The 15,548-nt window shown below is 41.1% G+C and overlaps 1 protein-coding gene across 1 annotated transcript in view; it reads right to left on the minus strand.

Moving 5' to 3' along the window:
* The window catches only part of COL25A1 (collagen type XXV alpha 1 chain), a 344,124-nt gene that overhangs the window by 26,380 nt on the left and 302,196 nt on the right, over positions 1-15,548 (minus strand). The window contains exons 18-25 of the mRNA XM_056855865.1: positions 14,849-14,893; positions 13,587-13,664; positions 7,487-7,531; positions 6,662-6,706; positions 6,283-6,363; positions 5,188-5,250; positions 3,953-4,003; positions 1,384-1,410 (exon numbers count right to left, since the gene is read on the minus strand). Coding sequence (XP_056711843.1) covers positions 1,384-1,410; positions 3,953-4,003; positions 5,188-5,250; positions 6,283-6,363; positions 6,662-6,706; positions 7,487-7,531; positions 13,587-13,664; positions 14,849-14,893 — 435 coding nt within the window. The remainder of the gene's footprint in view (positions 1-1,383; positions 1,411-3,952; positions 4,004-5,187; positions 5,251-6,282; positions 6,364-6,661; positions 6,707-7,486; positions 7,532-13,586; positions 13,665-14,848; positions 14,894-15,548) is intronic.

The following is a 15,548-nucleotide window of genomic DNA, read 5'->3' on the forward strand; positions in this document are numbered from 1 at the left end:
GAGTTTAAAGGGCAGCCCGCCCCCCTTCAGCGGGCTCCGCTGGAGAGGCTCGGGCTGCCCTTTAAACTGATCTGAGCCTCCCAGCTGGGAGGCTCAGATCAGTTTAAAGGGCAGCCCGCGCCTTTCAACGGGCTCCCCTGAAGGGGGGCTGTATTGGCCGAATTTATTCGCGAACTCCCGAACTCGCTGAATTCGGCCCCCCCGGTTGCCCGCCACTTTTGTGTTCGGATCCGTCCGAACAGAAAATCACCGAATCAGGGGAAATTCGGTTGATTTTCAGTTCGGACCGAACCGAATTGATAGCCCTAGTGGCCAGGGCCAGGGGCCCCCTGGCCACTGGCAGGGGGCGTGGGGGGGGTAGAGTTGCCAGAACCAGGTTGGAAAACTCCTGGAAATTTGGGGATGGAGCTTGGGAAGAACAGGGACCTCAGTGGGACACAATACTATAGAGCCCACCCTCCAAAGTATCCATTTTCTCCAGGGGAACTGATCTCTATACTCTGGAGATGAGTTGTAATTCTGGGGGATACCACCTGGAGGCTGGTATCCCTAAGAGCTAGGTTGTTGCAGTTCCTATTCTTCCTTTTTTGGGGGAGAAATAACGCCGATTTCATAAATGGGGTTTTGTAAAAGGCTATAAAAAGCTAAATGTGGTAATGGTATTAAATTGCACTACTGTACTGTATAACGAATTCTCTCACATCCTTTAAATTATCCCCTCTCTAAGCCATGCAGTGTGGGTTTGTGTGTGAGTACATTTACATATACCCATACACCTGGACTTAGTCTTCCAGCAGTAGCTATGGATTCTTGCTTGCTACAGACCCTTGTTAGGAATATTTTAAGCACACAGGCCTTCAGAGACAAGACACAGACAGAAAGAATGAGAAAGAACTGCATTACAAAGACAGGGGAAGAAGGGAGTTTGAGAAGGAATAATTAGGACCGAAAGACAAAGGTCAAGAAGAAAGTAATACCTGGAAAGGATTTTACTTTACTTCTTAAGTGCATAGTACACTCATCCTCTGTTTTTCTAAGCTTAAGTGGAAGGTAGTTCCAAATGGCAAGTCTCACCAGAATACTGGATGTTTTTATTGGCGCTCCATAATTAACATTAGAGATAGTTAATTCAGCTTATGGAGATGTGGAACAGACACAGGAAATTGCCATAAATCCTTACATTTTAAAATATGCTTTAACGTTTTATTTTAAGCAGCTGCTTAGAGGTTTAAGAATATCAAAACATATTTCACAGAAAAGTGAGACAAAGGACAAACTATGAGTGCATGCTTCAACGTGATTAATGAGAATGACAGCATAACACATTAACATACTTAGGTTTATAGTTGCCTCGGTTTTATGTGTGGTTTTTTTTTTTTTTACCTTTGGGCCTGGTAGTCCATGAGGTCCCTAAAAATAAAGATTTCAAAATTACAGGGAGGCATTTATATAGTAGAAAACTGCTCTTTACCAAGCCACTAAAAAACACTCCAGAGAAACAAAAAGTGAAATTTGGCATCTGCTTGCCAAGAAGCCTTTCCTGCTTTCCAAAGATTCTGCGAAGTTGTGGGAAGGATTAGAACCACTTGGGCTGAAGGTAGGGTTGCCAGCTCTGGGTTGGAAATACCTGGAGATTTTGAGGGTGGAGGCAGAGGATGGCATGGTTTGGGGAGGGGAGGAACTTCAATGGGGTATAATGCTATAGAGCCCATCTTCCAAAGCAGCCATTTTCTCCAAGTGGATGGATCTCTATTGCCTGGGTATCAGTTATAATAGCGAGAGATCTCCAGCCACCACCTGGAGGTTCGCTACAATAACAAACACACCTGTGCCGTGTTTAACTGCGTTAAAGAAAATGGCGGCACGAGGGCTCAAATACAAAACCACACTGGAAATTTAACAAAGGTCATATATTATGCTGAACTGCATTCTCTCATGCATAAACAGTACAGAACAGAAATGAATATAAACATGCTCAGCACAAGAGAGAAACAACAACGAAAATGGGGCAGAATGCTCCCAATGTAGCCAATGACAATCAAAAACGAACGGGGTGTTCCCGTCATCAAAGTCCAAGTCACAAGTTCAAAAGGTCCGTAGTAACTAACTAGAGTCCAAAGAAGGAAACAAAGGGGAACGTGTGGCTAGTCGTTGGTGCACGTTTCAAAGGCTTTCTTCAGCTCCAAAATTATAAGGCAACTAAGCTTTTAATCCAATTTTGGTAATGAGCAAGTTGTCCCGAAGACCGTCAGCTGTAAGGTTTCCCAGGCAGCTGGAGGTTGACTGTAGCCGGTGAGAATTCAGCAAGGGAGGAAAGGGTTAAAGTTTTCCTTTCTCCCTACTCTGCACTGTTCTCCTCCTGGGTACAGCAGTTCTGGAGGCAATAATAGATATAAGTATAAGTGCCTTAGTAGGTGTTGTCTCATAGGTGTTGTCCTTTTGGAGACCTGGATACAAATCTTTGCGGTCCCTATGAGACAACACCTACTAAGGCACTTATACTTATATCTATTATTGCCTCCAGAACTGCTGTACCCAGGAGGAGAACAGTGCAGAGTAGGGAGAAAGGAAAACTTTAACCCTTTCCTCCCTTGCTGAATTCTCACCGGCTACAGTCAACCTCCAGCTGCCTGGGAAACCTTACAGCTGACGGTCTTCGGGACAACTTGCTCATTACCAAAATTGGATTAAAAGCTTAGTTGCCTTATAATTTTGGAGCTGAAGAAAGCCTTTGAAACGTGCACCAACGACTAGCCAACGTGCACCAACGACACGTTCTCCTTTGTTTCCTTCTTTGGACTCTAGTTAGTTACTACGGACCTTTTGAACTTGTGACTTGGGACTTTGATGACGGGAACACCCCGTTCGTTTTTGATTGTCATTGGCTACATTGGGAGCATTCTGCCCCATTTTCGTTGTTGTTTCTCTCTTGTGCTGAGCATGTTTATATTCATTTCTGTTCTGTACTGTTTATGCATGAGAGAATGCAGTTCAGCATAATATATGACCTTTGTTAAATTTCCAGTGTGGTTTTGTATTTGAGCCCTCGTGCCACCACCTGGAGGTTGACAACCCTAGCTGAAGTTCAAAATCTTTGCTCTTCCTAAACAACTCAGCCTAACCAATCAAAATGCAGATGGTCAAAGCCATACCCTGGCATCTCCCAGTGCCATTATTTAACCTTTCTTTACAACTGCACAAACCCTGTTTACCTGAAAGGAAGGACAGCTTCCCCCCTCCCACTTGTGCCATCAGAAAAAGAGGAGGCATCTTAAATTTGTATACAAGTTATAGTTATGTACAGTAATAAATATCTTTCATTAATAATCTATTTTTAGGGGGCTTCTCCATCAGAGATCCATTTGGATCTCCATCAGAGATCCATTTGGTTCCCTTTCTATCTTCCTCTGCTCAATAGCCCCTCAGAATCCCTGGCAGGGAAGCAACTGGGGGACATCCTGCTAGCGAGCTGGCTAGCAGCAGTTAATAACATTGTGGGGAGTATGCTCTCCTCTGCTCACAGGTACTTAAAGCCTGGACCATTGTCCTTTAGTTCTTAGCCTGAAGGTTGCAGTTTAGAACTGGGTGGAACACTGTGAACAGAAGGAAGATCTGCTTGGCACTTAGAGGCCTCCCTCCCTGTTTCCTGTTTGTTTCCCTTGTATTTTTGAATGTATTGTAGGCCACTCTGGGTCCCCACTGGGGATAAAAGTGGGATATAAATGAATGAATAAATCTTCCACCCACAGACCATAAGATTATTATTTTTTTCATTCTGCCCTGGCTTAGACTCAGCTAAGGAAATGCTCATGCAAGCTTTGTAAGGGAATTGCCTTTAGAAACTTTCTTGAGTTGTCTAGCTCAGGAACCCCAGCTTAGAAGCCAAGCACTCCCTGATACTCCACTTTAAGTCATGAATTCATGCAGTACTGGCACATAAAAACGAACTTACCATAGGCCCCGGTGGACCATGTGGGCCAGGAGATCCTGGGGGTCCTATAATCTATGCATTAAAAATAATGTAATTAATTAATGTTCACACTGGTGCCCTTACTGAATTGTTATACCTATCCATACATATACCAACCCATTACTGGCAGAAAATAGTGAAGACTTGAAACAACCACTGATGAAGATTAAAGCAGAAAGTGCCAAAGCAGGATTATAGCTGAACATCAAGAAGACAAAAATAATGAATACTGGGGAATTATATAACTTTATGGCTGATGAACATGATTTTCATTTCCTTGGCTCCAACATCAACCAAAAGGGAGACTGCAACCAAGAAATCAGAAAGAGACTGGGAAGGAAGCCATGAAGGAGCTAGAAAAGATTCTTAAGTGTAAGGATGTGTTGCTAGCACCTGACATTAATTCATGCCATATTATTCCCTATTACTTAGTATGAGTGTGAAAGTTGGACAATGAAAAAAAGCTGACAGGAAAAAAGTTGATGTGGTGTTGGAAGAAAGTTTTACAGATACTGTGGACTGTCAAAAAGACAAGTAACTGGGTTCTAGATCAAATCAAGCCTGAACTCTGCTGAGAAGCTAAAGTGACTAAACTGAGGCAATCATACTTTGGTCACCCGATAAGAGGACTAGACTCACTGAAAAAGACAATAATGCTATGAAAAGTTGAAGGTAGTAGGAAAAGAGGAAGACCCAACATGAGATGGATTGACTCTATAAAGGAAGCCAGGCCCCTCAGTCTGCATGACCTGAGCAAGGCTGTTAAAGATAGGACACTGGTTCCTAGGGTCGCCATAAGTCAGAAGTGACTTGATGACACTTAACACACACACATCTTGGAAAACTTCATTTGGAAGTATCCAGTTCTTAAAAAAATGATAAAGGTATCTCCCATAAGTCAGAGCATTTTGTAAATAACAACTAGACATTATCCCTATAAACAAAATTTTTCTATAATATTTACAGATATATTGGTCAAATCTGCGTATTCCCACTTAAGGTGATGGAAGTTTAGCTGCTATCCTGCTCACAGGATAACCACAGCCAGCACTTGAAAACTTGAGGGTTAGTATCAGTTATGATCTATCATTGCTTTGTATCATACTAATTATGTCTGAATGGGTCTCCCTAGTGGTTTTTATGAAGGATGGGATAGGGGATTGGAGAACCAACAATATATATTAATACATGCACTGAAATAGCATGACAAAACTTACAGAAGGACCTTGAGGACCTGGCAAGCCAACATCTCCTTTGTCTCCTTTCATACCGTTGGAGCCCTACAAAATCATCATTGAGCTATCAGATTTCATGAGATTATTTTCATTCATAGATGCCCTTTGATAAACAGAAGGCACTTCTGATCACCTAAGGGGCAGATATTATGCAACTTCCTGCTTCACACACACACTGTATCCCCTGCTGTTCCGATAGGGTCTCCTAACATTGAGGAGCAACTGCTTGGATGGTGTAAGGGACTGCAGAAGACAGACGGAGGTGGAAAGGCCTGTTTCATTAGTGAGTCTGTTCTCAGTCCTTTGGATCCAGCCCATTATTTGTTTTGCCTTATATCACAACTCAAAAGCCCTTAATACATTTACAGTATGTATTTCCAGTGGCTTATTGTATGTTATGTCTGTACAGTGGCAACTTAAATATCAAACAGCTAGAAATACTTTATATGGAAGTATTTTCAGGATCATTTTTTCCAGTTTTTCTTGTTCTGTCATGAATGTAGACACTGAACTCAATCTAGCTAGTCTAGAAGGAAAGACTGGCTTTCTGAACCACCATTGTGCTTATTTCCATACCAAACGTCTTGCGAACACAGAAACTGATCAGCAAATCTGCCTTGTGAGTTCAGTGCTCATAGGACTGGCAAACCAACATCTCCTTTGTCTCCTTTCATACCATCTGATCCCTACAAAATCATCATTGAGTTTTCATAACATTATTTTCATTCATAGATGCTCTTTGATAAGCAGAAGGCACTTCTGCTCACCTAAGGGGCAGATATTATGCAACTTCCTGCTTCAGACACACACTATATTCCCTGCTGTTCCGACAGGTTTTTGTTTCCTATGTGCAGGAGAATCTCATGGGGTCCTCTCAAACAGAACAGTTATTTTTTCATAGTCACAATACTTTCACAGTACACAGAACAGCACTGCTAGATCAGAAGGATAGGAGATAATTATACAGCATGCAAATACAATAGAGCAAAATAGAGAGTTTATTCTGCATAAAAGTTTAGGAAAGATTTCCCCCTTATGTTTCAATGTGTGTGTGTGGTTTTTTTTAAACAAACTTACTGGCAATCCTGGGAGTCCAATCCCTCCTTTTTCTCCTGGTATTCCGGGGTCACCCATCTCCCCCTTTGAGCCTTTAGGCCCCTGAAACAACACATGAGCAACATGCAAATGAATCCTACATTTATGGAACATTCAAAATTAATCCTGTAGAATCACACAGTAAAATCAGCAACATCTTTGAGTTAACTATTAGTTATCAACAAATACCTCTGGTTGCATTCAAATTTCATTAACTATGGTAAAGGATGTTGTTCCACAACAAAATATTTTCTTTTATTTATTTATTTATTTGTTTGTTTGTTTATTCAACACAATTTTTATTTCAAAATTTTTCCATATCCTTTCTCTGGTCTGCAGGGAGGAGGAGAAGTTCAAATACCTGCTCCCCATCAGCACCTGGCATTCCTGGGGATCCAGGCTCACCCTGAAAAGTGAAAAACCATCTGTATTAGTTTGGTTAACATTACTTGGACTATAAGAACATACATACAGCCTCCTGGATCAGACCACTGCTCCATCATGCCACATTTCCCCAGGAATGCTCACATTTTGAGGAGAACATTATAAAGATTTTCCCCATAAAAGCAGGGGCACCCTTGCCTCCATGTAGATTCCAAGTCACAGTTCTGAAGCCACCATAGAATTAATTAACTAAATCAGCTAAATAAATAGTCTGCTGTGTGTGTGTAAAGTGCTGTCAGGTCACACCTGACTTATGGCAACCCCAGCAAGGGGTTTTCAAGGCAAATGATTAAGGAGAGGTGGTTTGCCACCACCTTCCTTTGCAAAGTCTTCCTTGGTGGTCTCCCATCCAAGTACCAGCCCTGCTTCGCTTCCGAGATCTGTCAAGATGGGGCTATACTATATCATGTCACATCCCATAGTCTGGTTTCTTGGGCATACATCTGAGTCTTTCAATCAAAACTTCTCTCTCCTATTGAACTAAATATAGTTGTTTCCGTTTCACATCATTTATGCAACATTATAATTTCCTTAGGTAAAGATACTATTTTGTGATTGCTTTTGAAATAAATATTGTTCCTTGTGTTAACTGAACAGCACAAAACTCTTGGAAGATCTTAACCAGACAACAGCAGACATTTCTCACTTCCTTGGGAAGCTTCTTTAGCATTGTTTATACATCTATGTAGGGTTTTTTTTTTTTACATTTTCATAGTTACATGAGTAAGATTTAGATGCCCACCTTGGACCCTTGCAATCCCTGGGGGCCAGGAGGGCCAGGAGGACCCTAAAGCCAAAAAAAAAAAGCACTTTAGTCTAGTACCATCCAGATAATCGAACAGGTTAACCAGACAAATATACACCCATCTATGTTAATAACAAAGCCCACAAGACATTGTATTAAAATAATCAAGAACCAACAATGTTGAAGACAATTATATATGGACAGACAGCACAGGGTTACAAAGACTACACTGGGTAATAACACTCCTAAGCAGGACAAAAAACAATCAAAGACAATGCCAAAAACATCTACTGACATTCTAGCTCTGAAGTAACAACTTTACAGCATACTGAAAAACACAAACAGGTATTTCATTTGGCTTTGCAGGAGCAGCCAATCAGAGGACCACTGGATATACAGTGGGCACCTTTAAATTGCCACCCATATCAGTTCTCTGCCCATAGTTAACCTGCCAAGCTTAGCATTTATAGTAGTTTACAATGACATGCAAGTAGCCTAGTCCTGCAGATGGCATCAGCTGCACACAGCAAGCAGCTCCCTGCCTACCGGAAAAAACGGTGTGAATTGTGGTGACCAGTTGCAGCACAAGTCTTTTCTATGCCACAGCCTGTCAAAGTTCAGACTGAAATGGGACTAATTTGCAACATCCCCCACTGCCTCTGCATCCAACCATCTGCTCTTTCAGATTGGTAACGGAACATAAGAAAATCCTGTGCCCACAAAGCAGTGGGATTTCTTGTGCCAATGATTTAGCGTTGCCGTGTAGGGTTGCCAGCTCCAAGTTCGGAAATTCCTGGAGATTTGGGGTGGACCCAAGGGAGGGCAGAGTTTGATCAGTGAAGGAGCTCATCTGGTTATAATGCCATAGAGTCCACTCTTCAAAACAGCCATTTTCTCCAGGGGAGCTGATCTCTGTAGTCTGGAGACAAGTTCTAATTCTGGGAGATCTGCGGGCCCCACCTGAAAGTTGACAATTCTGGCTGCCTGTGGGTTCAGGTTTTCATGGCTATTAACCTGCTAAAAAATCCAGTGCTGCAGACTTAAGCATGGCATATGAAACAGTAAAAAGAATGTACACAAGTACTTCCCACACACTGGATGGAAAACAGGGTTGTATGGTTTTATGATCACCAGGATAAACAGGCATACATTTCTAGAGAGGGGGAAAGGCGTGCGTGCAGGCACAATACAGACCAGCTTAGCCTGCAGATGGCAACCATGATGACAGAATGTCTTGGGATTTAGTTATGTTTCACTAGAAACGTTTTCCCATAGCACGTTTTTTCCAAGCTGCTCTTTTATCAATTGCTTTCGGTTTTAACATAAAATCACAGCTCATTTCAACATATGCAGCTGCTTTATATTGAGTCAGACTATTTGGTTTATCTAGCCTAGTACTGACTGGCAGAGGCTCTCCAAGATTTTAGGCAGAGATTTCTCTCCCCCACCCCCAGACTTGTGATTTGGAATCCTCTTCAAGTGCCAGGGAATGAACCTGAGACCTTCTGCAGGAAAAGTATGTTTCAGAGCTAAGACCCTTCTCAAAATTGCTCATTAACTAGCACAGAACCACACTAAACCTGAATGGAGAGAAGTACTTAGCCACTTTATAAATGTGCAATCAAGCTATGTCACACCAGACGTTTCATGCAGCACACATTTTTATATAACACCTATTTACTGTTTTGAATTTTGACTGCAAGGAAATGGCAAACCAAGAAAATGCACTGACATAAAAACATCTACCCAGATGGCAAAACAGACCTCATGGAAATGTTCAAACTAGTGATCTTATAAGAAACAAAAAGAAACTAAGAAGTATTTAGAGAGTTCATTGTTAACTTTGCATGAATATGGCCACCTTTCACCCTAGAATGCCTCTGTTAACAAAAGCAAAGGCCAGAAAAGTCCGAGATCAGAATGGCAGGTTAGAGCTTGAGGCAGTGCAAAATTTTCAACGTGCTAAACTGAAATTTCCTTTTCCAATATTTCCCACATCTGGAATGAATGAACCTTATTGACTCTGAGCAGAAATAAAGGTATTTTTATAGGAAGACGTTCCATTTGAGATCACAGCTCTAAATGCAGTTCACAAATCATTTACATCTGGATCACCTACATCCTAATGAATTCTACTACATGAATTTAAGACTATTCTGGAACAAGTGCAGACTGTATCTTCTAAGATATAACTGAACTACCCTACATAATGTGTTTTGTTTTTTTAAAAGCCGGTCAGGAACAAAAAGTTAAAGACTAATCTTGCTATTTTTGCACACAAAAAGCTCCTACTGTCATAAATTTTTTATAATATTAACAAGAGATTCAATCCCTTTCTCCTACCAACATCAATGGGAACCTCACTATTAACTTCTATAGGAACAGAACTGCAGCCCTAGTTTTCAACAATACATCCATTCACAACACTGGGTGTAGAAATGTATATAGTGATAAACAGGGTCAATAACTGATGAACAAAAGACACATTCTAAATCAGACAAGTTATGAACATGCAACACCACAGAAGAAAACAGCCACAAAGCACTGTATGTCATGCAATAGGAATTACCGTGACAGTTAGGGTGGTAATCCTCTGTTGGCAAAATGTATTAACAGAAGACAATGTTACCAGATGTGCAGTTTGAAATAAAATACTTTGCTTGTTTGATAATGGATTTCACAGAATTTGGGGCAGTCTGGGAGAAACAGTTGAACATCTTAGAGAAATAAAAGTTAAAAGAAGATTGTTCTTTAAGTACAAATTATGCATTCTTCATCTGTGTTTTAACCCCCATGAAGTTTAACTGATTTTTAAAAGACGGAATTAAAAAGAAAATTAGATCAGCCCATAAAGTTTTATGCTTGTAAAAGGGGAATCGTTGCACTGTAAATAATACATCTGTGACCCACAAACTAATTAAAGCAGAGAACCTGGAAGAAGGATATTGAATAGGTTTAAGTCAAAGTGCTTTGTGGGCTTGGCTGCATGCACAATTTTTTATTATTATTAGAGAACAAAACCGATTTCTTTTAAAATAGAGTTTTAGAGCACTCATGAAATTACCACAGGGTTTCAGCTGGAACAAGACAAGCAAACTCTGAAGGTGATTCACTGGCCACTTAATTGATACAGTCTCAGCGAAACACCAAGAATTTATAGCTGTGATTGGTATCAGTAACACTTGAACATAATACTCCACACATGGCAAAGGGCAGCGGGAGGTGGGGGTCACTCCATGAATCTGATTGACAAATTCAATGAAAGAAACAACTAACCCAGGCCCTGAGAAGCCAAATTTAGATGGTTTATATTTTTATTAATTCACTGTGGCTATACTAGTAAATAGAGGAAACAGTATTTACAGAGCTGATTATGAGTAACTATTTCACTACACAGTGAACTATCATTCGGAGCTTATTTTATTTATGGTAGTTGATCATGAAGAGTATCAGAATGCAATAGTAAACTTGGAAGCTTTCTTTGACAAATGAGTTTCTATAAGGTGGTACATTTGAATTAAGTACACTACAATGCTGTTCTGTTTAAAAGACTTAACTGTACTATCCATGTTTGTTTACATTTATAATCTTGAAAATTTTGGAATGGTAGAAATTTCTATTAGGCAGAATCAATACACCAAAGCAGGAAAGTAAAATACATCCTAGCTTATCCTTGATCATTAATCCTTTGCCCAAATAAAAAGGCTTTGTGTCACTTCTTGATGGTACACAAGGAATTTGGGTCTCTTAAGATATTTTGGGTAAGCACTGTTTAGGATGTTGTACTTCATTCATTCTAACTGCCAACAAAGAAAGGATTTTTTAAAATATTCGTGTTTTAAATTCTACTTGGCTTGAAAAGCAACTGCCATTGCTGGGGCAGTGGTCCCTGGGCAGGGGAAAGCTGCTATTTGACAAAAAATAATGGGGGAAATCCTTCCACTATGCACATGTTCAATCTCTTGCATAGTCCACCATTAAGGGGGATCTCTGAACTGAGGAGATGGCCTCTGGTCTTGTGTAGGAACTGTGTATGTGTAAAGTGCCTTCAAGTCGCAGCCGACTTATGGCGACCTCTTTTGGGGTTTTCATGGCAAGAGACTAACAGAGGTGGTTTTTCAGTGCCTTCCTCTGCACAGCAACCCTGGTATTCCTTGGTGGTCTCCCATCCAAATACTAACCAGGGCTGACCCTGCTTAATTTCTGAGATCTGACAAGATCAGGCTAGCCTGGGCCATCCAGGTCAGGGAGTGTAGGAACTACAAGCCAATTTATTTTGCATCTGGACTACAGATTTCTGTGCTGCTGAATGAAAATGAACTTATTCTCCAGTGACTCGTGTAACAAAATAGAAGGAACCCCCCAAAGGAACTGCAAAAACAACATCTTGCAAAATTCCACCTTCTTTTGTGGTTTATTTCCAGCGTCTTCAAGTACATGTCTAGGAGAACAGGCTTATTGTGAGGAACAATGCCAATTCCTACTTGAAAGAGTGTTCCAAGTTCTGAAAGAAGCTAAACAGCTGCCAAACAGTGAATTTTCCCTCACTTCAGTGAGAACTGATAAATGTCAGAACCTGTAATACTTGGGGAAAGGAGGGAGAAAATTTCTTCATAAATTGGGTTGAAATCTCCAAGTCCTCCTTCTTAGGACCTAACTACATGTTACACAGGTCCTTGTGTCATGTCGAGATCTGACACAAGAGCTTTCTATCAGACATGCACTGTGTTCCTCATTGGAAACTCAGTTCTCAGGTTGCTGGGCCCTGATTTTGGTCAGGAATGCAGTACATGGGAGGGTGGTTCTTAAGCCCCCATGCACTGTTTTCCTGACCTGAAAAATCTTGGGGGGGGGGTACTACTTGTACCATTGGGGAAACTTACATGCACCCAAGCAGTACATGTGGAACTCCAGTGGGAACATAATGCTCATCAATGCTATTGAAGTTTAGTACTGGAAGAAGGCTTAAGCCCCAGTGATGCATGGGGTGGTGGTGGAAGATTGTTGCAGAGACCAGGGAAGAAAATGTGGGGCAATACGATGTCATGTGGGCAATACCAGGAAAATCTAGACTTTCCTGCCCACACAGTAACCATTTAGGAAAGATGAGAAAAAAAGCCAGGGAAAATGCAAGAGGTACACAAATGCTCCATGATACTGCGGGAAACCAGCAAATTAATGTGTTTACCTACAGCATCAATCCCGGGGTAAATAACCCATGAGGAAAAGCTCCCAGTTACTGGCAAGATTTACAGTTACTGGCAACAATTATTGGTGGCACCTGCATTTGGATGTCATAACTCATTGGAGTTAGTTGAAGACTTCTGACTTTAATCTCTGCATGCCTAATGGGTTGACGAGGGAAAGGGGAGAAGGCAGGGTGTACATGAGCACAATTAACTAGGTGTCTGCCCATCGCAAACAAACACATTTGTCTGCACCATCTGAATTGATCCAGGGAACAGGGTAAGTGGTGTTTTTGAATGAATTCAGCACAACCAGTTATAGAACTCATCTATTCTCATCAGATAATGTAAGTGAAGACCTGGATGTGTGAGGTTAACTTGCTTAATTGAATGGTGCCATAAAGGAGAAAGCCCAATTCGTAACAAAAGAAGAGGCCAGATTATTGTTCAAGGTTATTCTTAAACACATGAAGCTGCCTTCTACTGAGTCAGAATCCATATAGGTCATCATTATCTACTATCCAAGCTTTTTTCCAGCCCGGCTAACATTTTTAACTGGGATTGGACTTGGGACATTATGGACTATATCCCATGGATATTCCACTAATGGAAGACAGGCAAACTTGCTAGATTCTCCTCTTCACTACTACGCCCTGACTTGTGTGCCTTTTCATTTGTGAAAGTCCCCCAGTCCCCGCCAATGCTTTTTCAAAGATAAAAGAGGAGTGCCACAAAAAAGGGAAGGCAGGAAAGATCCATTTGTGTCAGTGAAACATTGGTAGGATACAACCCTATGCATGCACAGATGGTGCTTACACCAGTTTTCCCTGAGAAAAGAATGTTTTCTTGTCCTATTCCAACAGAGGAAATAAATCTGTCTTGTGCATGCACGTGTGTCTCTGATCACATACCTGTAAGGCTTCATGGATATTGCCATTGTAGTCGATGATTTCTGTGGCACCTTGATCACCTTTTTGTCCAGGTGGGCCCTGTAACACATTTACCCCATTCCCAAAGTCTCACAATGTTATATGAATCAAGAGTGCAGGATACAAATGAATGACTATTGTGCCCTAATCTGAGAAAGATAAACATTATTGCCTAATGCATATTTTGCTTTTGCTCCATTACAGAAATGGCACCTGCAATTACTGAATACGATGTTTTGATGCTAATCTGGAAAAAAACGTTTTCTTTTTTCAAATGCTGCTTAAATGCTATTTTATTTCACTGTTCCCCCAAGATACTAGAATCAAGCTTGTCTCCTTCATGTGTGACTGGTACAAGATCAGAATGGGTACCACATTCTGATGGCCGTTCTTAAGAGTCAGTTGGCACTGATAGTACTGATGATGATTTAGTATAGATAAAACGAGTTTTATTCAATGCTCTCAGTGGCAATGGATTTTTTTCAGTCTGACAATGTCAAAGTTATATCTAATGGAATTTGATTTCTTAGTAGCCTAATGATCAGCTGGCAAAATCAAGACAAGAGCAATTTTTAGAACTCTATAAAGATCAGCGCTGCAGTGCTGGTGTATTGTAGTGGCTATGAAACTGAAAAAATAAAGAAATCTCTGGTTTGCCATTACCGTGAACTTAATAGGAGGCCTTAGGGACACCACTGAAACCCAGTCCTTGTAACATGTAAAAAATAATACCTGCCTACCTACCTTACAAGGCTATTTATTTAATGTATTTATACTCCACATTTCAGTCAGATTGGCTCCCTGAACAATTAAAAAAACAACTATATATTTTTAAAAAATTAAAGCCAGTTGCTCAGATGCACAATTCTGATTTTTTTTAGGCCAAACCAAATGAGCCTTACTTTTGCCCAGTGGGGCAAACTGCAGCCCCAAGGCTCTGAAACTCCCCCTCCCCCTTCACCACAGTCCCCGTCCAAATCAGAGCCCCACTTTCTTGCTATTTAAAATATTTTAAAATATGCTGGGATCATGGAACTTGTAGCAAATAGTCTGTTTTGGGCCAAAGCCACGTAAGCTTGGTTTGGCTTCAAAGCCACATAACCTAAACCACAATAATCCCAAGGCAGAAGGCAAGGGGAACAAGGTGTACTAATATAACACATCAACAGATTATAAAGGTTCTGACATTACCGGTGATATTGAAACACAAAAAGTAACTTGAAGCTAAAATAGTAGTCACTTACCTTTGGACCTACAGCACCTAAATCGCCTTTGTCTCCAGGATCACCCTATGGAAAAAAGCAACCCTGGTTAACAAGCATACATATCATAAATATTACATATTTTAAAATGAAAAACACAACTCTATAAGTAGAGTGTCAACATCCAGGTAAGGCATGGAGATCTCCTAGAATTAGAAAAAGAAGAGTTGTTTTTTATATGTTGACTTTACCACTTAAGGAAGAATCAAACCGGCTTACGATCACCTTCCCTTCCCCACAACAGACAATCTGTGAGGTAGGTGGGGCTGAGAGAGTGTGACTAGCCCAAGGTCACCCAGCTGGCTTCATGTGTAGGAGCGGGGAAACAAATCCAGTTCACCAGATTAGCCTATGCCGCTCATGTGGAGGGGTGGGGAATCAAACCCAGTTCTCCAGATCAGACTCCACCGCTCCAAACCACAGCTCTTAACCACTATATGCTGGCTTTCACTGATCTCCAGATGACAGAGATCAGATCTCCTGGAGAAAATGGCTGCTTTGGAGGGTGCAATCTGTGGCTTTATTGTCAGAGTAACAAGTTGCCCATAATAATCTGACAGAGACAGCTGACAGGTAGCTGTCAGATCAGAGGCATCTAGGATGATGCAAGAGGCAGCAACAGCCTTGCAGGTTCTAGGGTGAACTGCAACTAACTGGTTTGAAGCAGTAACGATGATGTAAT

This window comes from Euleptes europaea, chromosome 9 (genome assembly GCF_029931775.1).
Source record: "Euleptes europaea isolate rEulEur1 chromosome 9, rEulEur1.hap1, whole genome shotgun sequence".
NCBI classification, from domain to species: domain Eukaryota; kingdom Metazoa; phylum Chordata; class Lepidosauria; order Squamata; family Sphaerodactylidae; genus Euleptes; species Euleptes europaea.